Source organism: Tubulanus polymorphus, chromosome 3, assembly GCF_964204645.1.
Source record: "Tubulanus polymorphus chromosome 3, tnTubPoly1.2, whole genome shotgun sequence".
In the NCBI taxonomy this organism is placed as follows: domain Eukaryota; kingdom Metazoa; phylum Nemertea; class Palaeonemertea; order Tubulaniformes; family Tubulanidae; genus Tubulanus; species Tubulanus polymorphus.
Genome location: NC_134027.1, coordinates 4,544,307 through 4,559,309, shown reverse-complemented (window position 1 = coordinate 4,559,309; position 15,003 = coordinate 4,544,307). Strand labels below are relative to the sequence as shown.

Sequence of the window (15,003 nt, the reverse complement as noted above, 5' to 3'; positions counted from 1 at the left end):
TCCGTGTAACTCCGACATTGTCCGGATAATTTTAAAACGCTAGCCAATAAGCGAAGACCTTCCTCAGTTAACCGACCAATCACCGTCTTCCTTTCAGCACACGAGGTTTTCCAATATGGCGGGTAAGCATAGTTAATTTCTTCGCATAATTTTGTCCTATTTTTTTCACTCTATTCGCGCTAATCGATTAATCGTTGTGACATTTTAGATATCGACTTTTATCCAAATGACTCCGGAGAAAATCAAGATGACGGTAAGTAAGGTTATTTCGTCGTGAAAATGGCTTTTTATCGCGGTTATTCTCGGTGTGACCCCACAAATTTTCTTACGAGCACCAACTTCGAATTTCTGATGTCGTCAGAGCCTTTGTCGCTCTGGTGCGGTGTTGTTTTTGCGTTAATTATGACTGTATAATGATATTCCGGTGCTATGTGAGGTTCTAAAATGTTTAGTATTAGTGTTATTCGTGGTTAGAGTTTGTGTTAGTAGCTTGTTGATTCAAATGTGAGCGATTGATGGCACGCTTGAAGTCATGTGACCACGGGATTTCCTACCCGACCCCGTTTTAACCTTTGACCTGGAATCTAAGCGTTGTGCGCGTCGAACAAAGGGCTCGTAGCGTTACCTTGCTCTAGTCGTATATTAAACGATTTTTTCTCGCAAATCTATTGGAGAAAGGATTAAAATGGATATAAGATTTGATTTTGATTTAGTTACTAAATGGATTAACGCAATTAGTTGAAATAGAGCGTTGTTTATACGGCAATGAATCATCATGTGAGTAATGTTTTGCTCAGCAATAACGAAGTTGGATTCTCATCTTGGCGCACAACAAAGAGAGGATATCCTACTAAGCAAATGGTGTTTGGATTATTGAATTAACTCGGATATTAGAAATAGATTTATAAGAATATACATGGATTATATTTATTATTAATTTTGAGAGTGATTTATTTAGTGGTGCTGTAACTGTTGTATGTAGCGCGATTATTATCGTGTTTGTCTATTGTGTGTTTAGTATTTTTATTTGAATCGAACTGACGATTAAACAAACCCTACTTAAGGCGTTCTTCGATAGGTTTGAATTAAGTAGTTGATTTACGGCTTTTCTTTTGATTTCAATCTATGATCAATCAAATAAAAACCAATATAGTTTATAATAAATTAATAGATTTGCGCGTTTAGTGATGTTTGTTTGTTACTTAGTTACTACTGAATTATATATTCTATTTTTGTAGTACATACATGATTTTTTTAAAATGAAAGTCTTTTCGATATGTTTTTTTAGGGGATGATGATTCGGAATTCATTCCGCTTCATAGAGAAAGGGAACTCCTCTATGAGGGTCTCACTCCTCTACAGAAGTTGGAAAAACACATGCAGATGGACAATATTTTCAGCAGGTAAAACAAGTTCATTCATTTATATAGTAAAAAAGAAATATACTAACTTTTTGCTGATGAAAAGTTAAGATATGTTCAATGTTATATCCTCTTTTTTTAATGAAGACCTAGTGTTTGCATTTGAAATAGTAGCATTTTTTTGTCAGATGATGAATTACGGGTTATGATTTTATTGACTCTTATATTTATGTGAACATAATATTGTAACAGTTGTTACTATCGTAGTAAAATTGTGCGTTGGAACTTGTCCAACTTGCGTTCGTTAGAAGCCATCTCAACTCGGGAAACTTCGATCGAAATGATTTGCTTCTGTGCTATCAATGGCATTTCGGATGAAATTGAAATAAGATAATTTCATCGAGTTTATTTCTGACTCGTCGATGTTTTGAACTCTAGTGTCTCGGTTAAACGATGTCGCTGTTATTTCAAATGGTTTACTTTATTTAGACAAATGTTGGCGAGGAGTCTTCTGGACACGATCTGTTCAGTAGGTGAAGATGAAGAGGAAGCTGTTGGCGTTTTGAAGGCGATCATGAGATTAGCGGACGATCCGGGTACGGAATTGATGTAACTTGACTTAAATTGTCGGAAAATTCGTTAAACTTCTCTCTACAACTTGTTTTCTGGCTTGTAATCTCAGATGCATCGGTGAGATCTGAACTGATGGAACAGGTTCCTCACATAGCTAAATATTGTCAAGAGAATCGTCAAATCTTCGCGGACGCGATACCATCCTATCTACTTCCGTTAGTCGTGAAGTATTTAACTGACACTAACAATCAGGTGCGTCTAATTATCGTTTCGCGTTTGTAGAAAACTAAATTTACCAGTTGTATTAACGGATAAATGTTAATGAATGAATTGTGTATTTTCTTTCCAGGTTCGAAAAACTAGTCAAGCCGCGTTGCTCGTTTTATTAGAGCAAGATTTAGTTGATAGAGGTAAGCTTCGATGATGTGCGTTGTTCGACGTTTCAATATCCACGAATACACCTTTTTACAGACCTCAATTCTGCACGCGTCTGATTGAATTTGACATTAATTACAGGTGATGTGGAGGAACAAGTGTGCCCCATTATTTTGGATCTTACCAGTTTTGATAGCTTGGACGTGTACAGGACTGAAGCTGTAGCGGTGAGTATTTATTGATTCGTATTAATTCAATTAGTTCAGAGAATTTTAAGTGCAGCAGGAATCAATGAATGTTTCCGTGTTTTGTGAAAGACATGGGTAGTGAGATGTGAATTAAGATACCATCATCTCACTTACGTGTCTTTTGCGAAAAGCGGCGTTAAAGTTCTACCGTGAAAATCGAGAAAATTAGAAAATGTTTAATTGAGTTTTATTTTTGAGGTGTTTTACTTTCCTGTCAAAGTATGTTTTCGGTTTTGACAAATTTACGGTTGCACTTCGGTTTCATGTAGGACAGGTGACAATATCAGAATGTAATTAATATCGCAAATTCTTTGTAAGATTACATAAGAGTAATGGGGGAAGCTTCTCACAAAGGAACTATTATTGGTTGTAGTTTTATTTTGGCTTTGTTCTCTGGGTGGCACACTTTTGTGTCTTCCTCACAGCTGTCTCCAATGATAGAACAGGTTCATGTATAAGCCTGTAAGGGGTGGGCATGTGCCACAAAACATATACAATTGCTGGCCACAATCGCTCAATAGCTCAATGGTCGCTCCATATCAAATAGGTCCAGGCCCATCCTCTGCTTTTGTGAGTTCTCATGTCTTGTCCTTTGTCATACAGTCCACCAGATGGCATTGTTCCCAATTCTTTTGTTGTTGCTTTGGAAACCAATGCAGGCTGGTGTGACCTAAATTTGGAAGAACAGACAATGAATCTGAGCTTATATCGCCTGAAAACTGAGAGAAATATTTTCTAATTGGGTTGTATCGATGTAGAATGTTTTTTAGGATAAGACATAATGATTTTAAGCTCTCGAGCAGCTATTTGTATATTGTTATGTATAATGTTTTTTGCCAAACCGAACCGATTTTAACAGAAAGTTCCGATAGATGAGGTTGGAGGCGCTGCACAAAATAGTTTTCATTATTTAGTGTTCAAGATTATTCCTCAATTATCACATGGAATGGTGATGATTTTTTATTGCAGATAGATTTCAAATACAGGTTCATGTATATAGTTTGTTCGTTCAGCTACATGTTGGACGTAGTTTCGTTAGAAGTTCGATTTCTAAATCAAATCCCGTTTCGCTCCCGGCGGGTGTGATGGGTTTGTAAGGGACACCAATGCAAAAAATTTAACCAAATCTACCAATCAAATTACTAACAGGGTCAATCCCTATTTCAAGATTTTAAAAAAAGTAGAGTTAGAATTGAACCTATTTGCATCATTATAAGCGTATTGAAAGTGAAATCATGACTTGGGAAGCTCGGAATCTTCGGTCTTGTTATTATGATTTATTTATCGTGTCTGTTGTCCATCCGATGAAACCAGCGTGTATTACAGCGTCATGGCCGTCAAGGTTGGATTGTTGTAGTTACATCTGAGCCTATCACAGCCAGCTTTGATGAGCCTCGATCTGTATTGATTCTTCATTTCTACCGTATATTTTGAACGTTATACCGCGAGTGATTTTTCGTCTGCCGCAGCACCGGCGCCGCCTTCACGGTTGATTGTTGGTCGAAACATGCCCATCGAGTAGCTAGGTAACTGTGTCCTTGTCGACGCATCTAATCCGACACTATTGAAGGTTGTATATGTTAGTGATATCCTGTACACATTCTTTCGTTCACCTTTCACAAGAACTGATTTCCTCTTCGTATGATTTACTAGGCTAACTAACTGTCAGGTTGTCAGTGTATAATTAAGTCTAGTGGCACATACGTTTCGTACGGCTACGTTCTAATCACAAAATGTCCTAGCGATATCGAAGTATCATTTTTATGCCTTTCAAACTAAAAACATTTCGTTAAAAATCTATTACCGAAGTTATTTTGGTGAGATAAAAAAAAAAAAGTTTTGTTGTCTGATTCGAGTGGTTGTGATGTGTTGTTTAAACACTTGAATTATCATATCACAGCCTGCTTGGATTAGACTACTTCACTTCATACGACGATACTTTCTTTATTATAGTCTGTTTGATTACTCGATTTTTCCGATGTGCTTCGATTTTAATGTAGATCAGATTTGAACTAAACTTGGTTGTTGTTAGATTTACGGCGTGAAGTGCCTATCCAGTTTCTTGGCTTTCCTGGAATTAACAAACTCTTTCAGTCACTCGAGCAGACACTCATTGTCCTGGATATCTTTACACCGGATACCACTTAGAAATGAGAACATCAACTTTATATAGTGAAGATCCTTCCTTTATTATTGGACGTGTTGGAGGTCATGTTCGGCTTGGTCCAAAAAGTTACTAAATTGCTGGATCAACATGATGCTAACATGCAGAAAAAAAACAGGCTATTTATGTCATCTCTCAAAGTGGTTGTGAAATGTGACTATTGAATTCATATCACAGCCAGCTTTGATGAGCTTTCATCTAGTCCTCGCACAGCTTATAGACATCGAGTTGAGTTCAGGACTTCTTCACAGATGTATCATACGTACATACGTTTCTTGTCGGAGGGGACTGGCAAAAATTTTTGAATATTAATTGCCGCATAAATGATTTATCGGTTAACATTAATCGTGTGAATCATTGAACCAGTAAATTGTAGCCCTTCGTAATCCATTCACGTTTTGTACAGTCAGGATACATGTTGTGTGTTATCACCCGCACAATGTTGCAGCTATCATGAACGGCTTTCAAGATTTTTATGGATTCCATAAGAGCATGAAATGAATATAAACAAATTCCTTTTTTTGCGTCCGTATGCTGTATTTCCATTTTTACGTATTATCCATTCGCCTAGCCAATTTGAGGGTTTTCTGTGCCTTTTAAATTCTAAGAAATTGTCTTATGACCGGGCCATTGAAGTGGTTGTGATGTGTGTCTCGATATTAACATATCACAGCCTGCTTTGATGAGCTCAGTTGAAGACCCTGCCAGCCTCTTTTCCTTTTCACCTCTTACTCGTGTTGCTGTGCCAGTTCTGTCGAGCTCTATTGCGGGCAGTTATTATTGAGTGTAAACTGGCTGCTGCGTACCTTACAGCAATCTTCATTATGCAGCATCTCGTACACACGCAGCGCTGGTCTTCATTTCTATGTCAAGCTGGTGGATTATTTGATCAGCGTTGGCCGTCACAGTGGCTGTGATGCGCCTTTATTTGGTATCCGTATCACAGCCTGCTTTGACGTGCCTGCGTTGGACACTGTTCTCCGCATTGATATCGCCGGTATCTGACAACGAACGCTCATTTCATCAGATTATTTATCAAATCTTTTTTTGAATTTAAAGCTTTATTTAATCTGAACCCATCGTCATAAATCTAGGCCTTTTTAACCCGAAAGAAATTCTAAATCTCAGGTGATGGCTGTTAGTTGTGGTTTCATAATAATAAATTTGATCGTATAATTTTAAATTCGAAGTGTGGGATTGCTTCATTTATCTACAGTATACACGGATTATAGTGTTTATTCGACAACTATCAAAATCTGATATTTGACATAATTCTCTTATTCGCTTAACTATGCCTTATTCATTCTGCTTATTCACCAAGTGTCTTCTAGAAAGTTTAGTCTTGTAGAATTGTTTCTTTGTAATGGTGTAATTGAGCCATCTAAGTGACTGTGAAATGTTTAGTTGTGAACACCTCCATATCACAGTCTGCTTTGGTGACTCAAAAATACTGAATCACCTTCAACTAATGGATAGAGTTATATGATCCGCTGCATGTATTTGTGTGTGGCAAAAAAATCAGGTCAACTAGCTAATGATGTTAGTGGGCCATGGTATACTGTATTGTGTGATAGATGCCAGTACCATAGAATTATCCGTTGAATGATGTATATTTGTTAAAGATGTAGATCAGACCGAGAATATAGCATCACAGTAAACAATCCTTACAAAAAATGTAACCCTTAACTTCAGTATTTCGTTGTTACTCTATAAAATCCTCATTGAATAATGTGCTGATTTTGCCAATTGTTTATTTTCGACAGTTAATGAGTAAGATGGCTTCGTTGGTCGGACGAGACATTACTGAACGTATATTTCTACCGCAGTTCACGATGCTCTGTACGGACACTTTATTTCATGTCCGAAAGGCGAGTGGTTATCTTCGATTTTAACCGAAATGATAAAAGAAATCGTCTTGAAATAAGTTCATTATATTTATGTAATTTATTGTCTGGTTTTAGGTGTGCGCTGCTAATTTTGGTGATATGTGTCGAGTAGTGGGACAAGAGGCCACCGAAGAACACATGGTTAGTATTGATATCGATACAACGTAGTGAAGATTATTTAGAAATCGTCAATTAGAAAGAGTAACTCGATTAGATAATGATATGATTGAATCTTCAATTTTGTGTTTGTAGTTGCCCAAGTTTCACTATTTATGTGAAGATGGTGTGTGGGGAGTTAGGAAGGCCTGCGCTGAATGTTTTACATCTGTGTCATGTGCTAGTTGTCCGGAGATACGCAAACAAGAACTCGCCACTCTTTTCATTAACCTGTTGCGGGACCAGTCCAGATGGGTGAGTTTCATAAAAATTTTATGGAAAAAGAAATTTATTTGAAATACTATGCGAGTGAATCGTGAATCGGAATTCATTCGCGCTATGTGAATAGTTTCGGCAATGACTAAAGCTTGAATACAATAATTTTATTTTGGTTCAGTGCCAGGTATAGTGACTCGCCAATACTACTACAACTACAGATGATTAGCAGCACGCAGCAGCAGCAGCAGCAGCAGCACTAGCAATAGCTTCGTTTTTGGAACGTTGCCAATTTGACTCATACTAACTCATATCAACAGCGAGCAATGTGTCTCAATCATGACACATATCGCTTGAATAACAATTGGGCAGTCCGTCATTGTCCGAATTGAATTTTAGACATTTTTGTGAAAAAAATCTATTTTTGGCGGGACATTAAAATCCACCTGTTTCCACCCACACATATATAAAATGCAGCAATGTTTATTTGTGTTTGAGTCACTTACTGCAATTGATACTAAGACTTATTCATGACAATGGAATTTTTTGGAACCGCCTGAATTATTTTTGCAGAGTAGCCAAACCCACTTAATTATGATCAGTTAGATTTTGATTTTAATATTATTTACTGTCCATCTATCATAAATTATCTAAAATTTTAGATTCGTTTTGTGGATGTAAATATAATGAATTTCATTGGTTTCAATGATCTAGATTAAGCTTGTTCTAGTCTTAATATATCTTTATTTTTACCAATGAGGGAACAAATATTGAAAATGAACTCGAAATAGACGAGGTTCATAGTATTTATAGCAGAACATTATGAATAGTTTTTTGGCCCTATTATAAGAACAGTTGTTTTCTTTGGGTGACGTTTTTGTCTACGTAGCCAAATAGGTAATCATTTTAGGTAGACAATCGAATTTCAGCGGATAGTCTATTGACGTAATCACAAGGTTATTTATGGATAGAATTCTATTGATTGTCGTATGATGCGTGTCATAGTTACGTCACCATCATATCTAAGTAGGCGTTGCTACAGCTGGTTGTAAGCTGCTGCCATCTAGTGTTTGCATGATGAACTGATGAAGTGTTGTTTGATTTTCAGGTGAGAATCGCTGCATTCGAAGCTTTGGGCCCGTTTATTTCAACATTCGCCGATCCTTCAATCACTGGTCTGTTCTTCGATGACGAAGGTGTTTTACGCTATAAACCATCGACTAATGGGTAAGTCATGTAGGTGCAGTAACTCGTACTCAAATCTAGGCAGTATGTTTTAAGAGTTAGTTCTATAGGAAACCCTCCTTAGTCTTTATTGGACATCTATATGAAATATTTACCATTCTGAGTTAGGCAGCAGAGTTTACTCAGGGGTGTGAAAAATTTTAAGAAAAAAGGAAACAATTGAACATTTAGGAAAAAATTGAACATTTCCATGAATGTGTCGCAATTAGTGAAATTTTGTTCGCAGAGAATTTTTTTTGTTTTTTGTTTTTTTAAAGAAGCACTATGCGTGTATCTTTTACCAAAGGCTCTTCATTTCACTCACTGTTTTCAAATTTGAGTCTTGTCAATTTTGTAGACCCTAATATTGAATGGAATGTCTTTGCCAGTATTCTCCATATGCTGGAATTTTAGAGAGGCTGTCAAATGTATGACATTGTGGCTGCTGAAGTAGCAAGATGTTAAAATCCCCCAAAAATATACAGAAAATTTAAGCTTAACTTTGGTGTAATTTTCTATTACATGTTACATTAGCTCCTTTCAAAGCAATTTAATCGGTATTGATAGAATATTGACATCCACTCTGGTAGGGGCAGAAGATATGTTTATGTTATAAGGGTTTATAATATCGCCAATCTTATGTTGATATTTCATTCTCGGCTGTATACAGGGTCCCTACAACTCCTTGAATCCTTGAAAACTCCTTGATTTTTGAAAATGTTTTTCAAGGTCCTTGAAAATCCTTTAATTTTGAGAAATATCCATAAACTCCTTGAAACTCCTTAAATTCTGGGAAAGTCCTATTAAAAATTTTCAAAAGGTCCTTTTCATAAGACAGTGTATTCTATTATTCTTCATTGTGTGACTTGTGAGTGAAAGTTGTTTCACTTTGAGATTTAAACATGTAAAACCAAAACGGCACACAAAACAACTGATCAAAATTTGGGAAAAACATGGATTTTGTTTTCGAATTTTTGACTTTTTTTTCCTTATATATGACCGCGAAAACCTCCTTGAATTTTGAAAATTACTACTTAAAAAGTCGTTGAATTCTGGATACCAGGAATTGTAGGAACCTTGGTATAATCAGTTGATTCTATAATCTGTTTATTTTTACAGGGATGACGACTGTGATTCTGATGACAGCAAAAGCAGCTCAAGTGACGAAGCGGATATAAATGCAGCACTCGGACAATTGGAACATTCCAGTTCTACTGCTGATTCTAATAACTGTGATATACAACAACAACAACAACAACAAAAAAATATGGACTTGGACGTAACTGTTTCTAATAATAGTAGTAATTATATTCATGTGATACCAACCGGTGCTAAGTCAGAGAACAGCAGCAGCAGTGATGACAATCCCGTTACTCATAACGGAAGCGGAGATCAGTCGTCGGAGACGTCCGTTGAAGAGTATCGTGCCTTGAAATACTTCGACGAGAAACGCGAAGAGGATTTAGAAGATTACATCGAAAACAAACAGGAGACGAGCAGCAGCAGCAGCATTCCAATAGGTGGCTGCACGACCGATGAAAGTAGCAGCGATCAGATCGGCGAAACAGTAAAACACGACGACGATGAAGAAGATAAAGGAGTCAGTTTGTTGGATATAATCGCCCAGGTCGTCGATAAAAACGAGGATTCGCTCATCTGCTCCGAAGAATCGACCGCGCCCGAATCGGACGAGAAGTCGGTCACAAAAACGGAGAAGAGTCAATCGGATTCGGCCGAAAAGGTCCATATACACCTCGATAACATCGCTCATTTTTCCGACTTTAATTTCTGGAATATGCCCCTGCCAGAAATTGATCTCGATCTCGATTTGGTCGCCGGCAAACCGGCAAATATTCACGTCGTCGCGCGTCTTAAAGACACCGTTTCTAATCAGATCGTTACGGCTGAGAAAGACATCGATTTGAGCGACGGCGCGAAGAGCGGCGAACAAACGACAAGCGAGTCGACTCAACTCGACGAATTATCCGAGAAACTTCACGATACGCAAATAGACAGCAGCGTCAACGCGAGCTCAGACGACACGACGGAAGAACAAGATGAAGCTAGTTCCACTGTTCACGTTGCAAGCGTTAGCTTACATCAAGAAGAGCCGGAGATTGTCACCCATATCGGCAGTACGCATGTATTAGGCCAACAAATTCATGAAACTGCAGTCACTCTCGTCGGCAGAGGTAAGTAACCTGTCAAACCAGTACGGCCTTAAGCTGAATGTATAAAACAAGATATAACATTAGATGTGGCTTTTGGGCGGACTGTGTTAGTTGGTACAAAATAGCTAGAAGCTAGAAAGCATTTCTGGTTTATGTCTTGCTTCTGCTTTATCAGTTATTTTTTTTGCCCTGTGACACGAAAGATTTTTCACTATTTTAGCCTAGCTGATGATATTCCCTTAATATATCCCCTGTTAAAACATGCAGCAAGTATCTCGGGAATACACGTTTTAATCCTAATAATTACCCTACACATTGATTTAATGTTTGAATTTATATTTTACGCAATATTTCCAGATGGAAGCAGTCGTTCGGTAAACTACGCCGACAATGAAAACGCTCAACAACAACATCACCACCACGTGCCTTGTACTCCGGACACGAGTCTGATGTCGACGAATAGCGACAACTTGTTCGACGATGACGACGACGCACAATTTGAGCAATATCAGAATTATCTGACGCAGGACGTGATTCCGCAATCGCTACTCGATCACTACCTCAGCATGATTGATCCAACTCGCGCGCAGACCGTCGATACCGAGATCGCGCGACACTGCGCGTTCAGTCTACCTGCGGTCGCTTATACTCTTGGGCGCGGGCACTGGCCTTGTTTACGAGAGACGTATAAAGCATTGGCTGCCGACATGCAGGTATTTAATTGTACTTAAATCATTGGGGATGGAAATGTCTGGGAATTTTATTTTCTTGTAAATAGTCAAAAAATGTTGTAAAATAGCTGATAATCTGTGAAATTAGTTGAGATCACGTGTATGGTCAAACTGATTCTGTCTATGTCTCAGTATTTGACGGTTAATTGATCGTATTCTTAGTAGATCTAGTCTGGGAAAACAACATACTTGTCGGGAAATAGTCAGGGAAAAAGTGGCCAACCCGTAAAAGGTTGATACATAACCGATTCAAATTTTTTTTTAATTCCGAATTTGCTATTTTGTAGTGGAAGGTACGGCGGACGCTTGCGTTCTCTATACACGAGTTAGGTGTCATATTAGGAGATGGTATTACTAATCGTGATCTAGTTCCAATATTCAACGACTTCCTCAAAGACCTCGACGAAGTTAAGATCGGAGCTGTACGACATTTAGCTGAGTTTATACAGGTATCAATTCAACTACTAAATCTTTTCCGTACCCTCTCCCTCTCTTTATTGGACAAGAAATTGAAAATATTTCTATTTTCTTGCAGTTACTCGTCACTGATCAACGACAGCATTATTTGTATAAATTACCCGATATAATGGCTACTGATAATAATCGTAACTGGCGTTATCGCATGTTATTGGCCGAACAACTGATTCTAATGTGTGATATGTACAGCTCGGATGATATTAGTGAGCATCTAGTCCACGTATCTATGGCGCTTGTGTCTGACAAAGTCGCCGAGGTTCGCAGAGTGGCTTATCGCTTGGTGAGTCGATGAATCTTTGATATCTTCACATCGACCTCGAGATGGATTCAAATAACGCGGTGCATTTTTGGTTACAGGTTAGCGTCGTGTTGAAGAAGTTTTACGATGAGAAAGGAGAGAGATTTTTGGTGTCGTTCGTCGATGATTTGGTTGATAAATATGGTATGAGTTGTAAATGGTACGGTAGACAAACGTAAGTATCTATCAATAACGTACAATTTGTTGTATTGATATGATCTATTGTACAGTGGTGCCATCTAATGGTTGTATGTCGTATCGTTTCAGGTATTGTCAACTATGCGAGAATATACTAGAAAATAAAAGTCTACCCGATGAACGATTTGCTCGCGATTTGTTGCCTACTTTAAACTTACTTGGTGCTGATTTAATACCTAATGTTCGAATATCATTAGCGAAGACACTAGCAAAATATGTAATCAATTCAGGTGAGTGTTTGTATGGGGTATCAGTCGGGGTCCTTAATAGATCTGGCAATTCCAAATTAGTTTATCATTCAATGAGAAAAGTCTTGCCCTTAAATGAAAGGTACAATGAACCTCTTAGGTAAGAAACACCCCCGCTGAGGCTATCTCACAATTTAATCAGAATTTTTGGTTAAGGAATTCTGGATTCTCTGATCTGTAAGCACCCTGGGTAATTCTGAATAATTCACCTAATGTAATGATTTCATTTGATTGTAATGCATTTCGTGGTTGAATTTCATTTAGAGTATTTTACGAGTTACAAAAATCCACATCACGAGGAACTGCTGCGTACAATCCAAACGCTTAAATCTGATGCCGATAAAGATGTACGACATTTCATATCGCATCCTCCAGATAGTAATAGTCAACACATTGAGGATACGGTAATTATACTAGATTTAATCAATCAGTTTAATCGTGATCATTTCGGATCAGCGTAAATTAGTCACGTTTACTTTCTGGCCACTTTAACTCAAAATCGGGAAAGTCAGAGAATTTTCTTTGAGAGGGTAGGGAGTTTGGGATTTTGGGATATAAAAAAATTCTACAACCAGGAGGGATATTCTTTGAGATAGTTGGATCAGGTGTATCATCAAGCAGTATCCGTGCCTGTTTGACTGCTTTATGATCGGATTCTTAGCAGAGAAAGTCAAGGAATAGTTAGGGGGAAAGCAAAGCAAATCAAAGACTCGACGACTAAGCAGTCTACTGGAACTTATTAATCGCATAAAAAAAACCATCACTGATTACGTGTTTTGTATTTTCAGGTGCCAGTGTGAGTGTGCTTCTGATTAGGTACTGCAGTCGAAGAGATATAATAACTACCAGTCTTTCAATATGGAATGGTTATCATATTAAAATTATAATAAACTATCGTGAAAATGTAAAGCAATTGAATAATGAATCGGCTGTGAAGGTATGATGGCGGTGTACGGTGCGAGATGCTCCATCCTTCCTCCTCCGCTGTCGATGTATATCGGAAATGCTTTAGAAGATTATTTATTTATGTAGAACACAGGGTTATGACGTGATGTTGCAATACTCAGATAATCGCTCGGCCCGTCGTCATCGCATATAAACTCGTGAAGAATGCGAAGAATTTTCGTCATCGATTTATTATCGGTTTTTAACGAAAGATTTATCGGCAGGATTTTACTCTGCTTTACTTTGTTGTAATTGTATATCATTAGTATTAAGATATTATTATATGTTAACTCATTCCTATCCACGCTGTGATCGTGCGCATTAACAAATCTCTGCACTTTAAAATGTCTGGGTCCAATTTTTGTCTCTACGGGTACGGGTGGGGAGGAATCAAATTGGGGCCACAACGAAAGTGTCTGGTTATGATTTATTGCCGGTGTGCCCGTGAAATACTGATGAATTATGATAACGAATATTTGGTCACAACTTTCAGAAACTTCCGTGGATGTCAAATAATGTCGCGGGCGGACCACGTGGGCCAGTATTATTTGCTATGTTATGCGATATGCAGGGCTTGTGTATCGGACATTGTTTGATTTCAACTGAATCTTCAAATGACACCGATGTTTGTTAAAGAAAAAAACAATTTGCGCTGTTAGAATAACTTACATTAAAAATATAGTTTCAAAAAGTCTTGACGAACATCGGTGTTGTTAAGATGAGGTGTAACCACCACCTATATGGTTTATAGTAGATGTTTAGTGATGATGTACCGGTAAACTTGTCATACGTCTCAGTTTGTTTATACTCAGAAATAGTACTTCAAAATCGGTGTTATTTTAATTACTTAATCCATCAAAACCGTATCGTGTAATAAGAGAGATCTATGAGATGTGTCTTGTCGGTTCAGAGCTTGCTTGTATCATCTATCTGGTCATAGAATGTTTTCGTTAACGGAGAATACTTATAGATTCTTGACTAGTGACGCTAGCAACCAAATTCAGTATTAATTTCAGTAGGATTCCATTCTTTAGTTCAAACCTGCCTTGAAATATGTGTCTTCCCGTACATTCACTGGGACTAAAGTGACTATTTTTCCCCGCTGTAGCTCTATGTTTTATATCGATGTTTCACCTCTTGTTCGTACTAAAGTTATTTGTACTTTTGCCAGTTTCTAAGGGTGAATTTGAGATGTTTAACGCAGATTATTAGTTATTGCAACAAAAACAAAAAAACATTTGAAAATGTATTATCAAAATTCTGAGCAAATTTTCCATTATGAAAAGCGCATTTCGACTTAAGAATTAGTTTTGCTGTGTATGGGCATTATCTATTACCGTAATACATGTATTTTTTGCTGTGGGAAAAATAATTGTATTAAAATAAATAATTCACCATTGTAGATGCATGAATGATGATGAGTCGTTAATGTAACACATTCTGGAAACATTTTTATTAAATGGCATAATTCCGTGGGAGGTATTCAGTGAGCAGTTCTGATATTATTGGAACAATTCCCGCGAAATATTCTGTTCAAGTGTGAGAGTCTAAGCACTTTAACTGTGATTGCGATTGTCTGACGGTTTTATTTGCCAAATTATTATTGATATCGAGATGGAATTTAAGTGATCAAATAAAATTTATTATAAATAATATTTTAATTGGTGTTTTTGTTTTTATTTGCTGATGTGGAGAGGACTAGATGGAAATACAAGCTGTATCCAGATGTTGA

General features: G+C 37.5%; 1 protein-coding gene across 1 annotated transcript; it reads left to right on the top strand.

Moving 5' to 3' along the window:
- The first annotated feature begins 199 nt into the window (after positions 1-199).
- On the top strand, positions 200-14,918 carry LOC141901231 (serine/threonine-protein phosphatase 4 regulatory subunit 1-like). Its single transcript, XM_074788341.1, has 18 exons — positions 200-253; positions 1,289-1,403; positions 1,851-1,957; positions 2,044-2,186; positions 2,284-2,344; positions 2,451-2,536; positions 6,485-6,589; positions 6,683-6,748; positions 6,860-7,018; positions 8,088-8,206; positions 9,323-10,395; positions 10,732-11,087; positions 11,393-11,554; positions 11,641-11,862; positions 11,940-12,055; positions 12,148-12,308; positions 12,591-12,730; positions 13,115-14,918. The coding sequence occupies exons 2-18, from the start codon at positions 1,378-1,380 to the stop codon at positions 13,124-13,126; spliced, it is 3,114 nt and encodes a 1,037-aa protein (XP_074644442.1). The 5' UTR covers positions 200-253; positions 1,289-1,377; the 3' UTR covers positions 13,127-14,918.
- Positions 14,919-15,003: the final 85 nt, after the last annotated feature.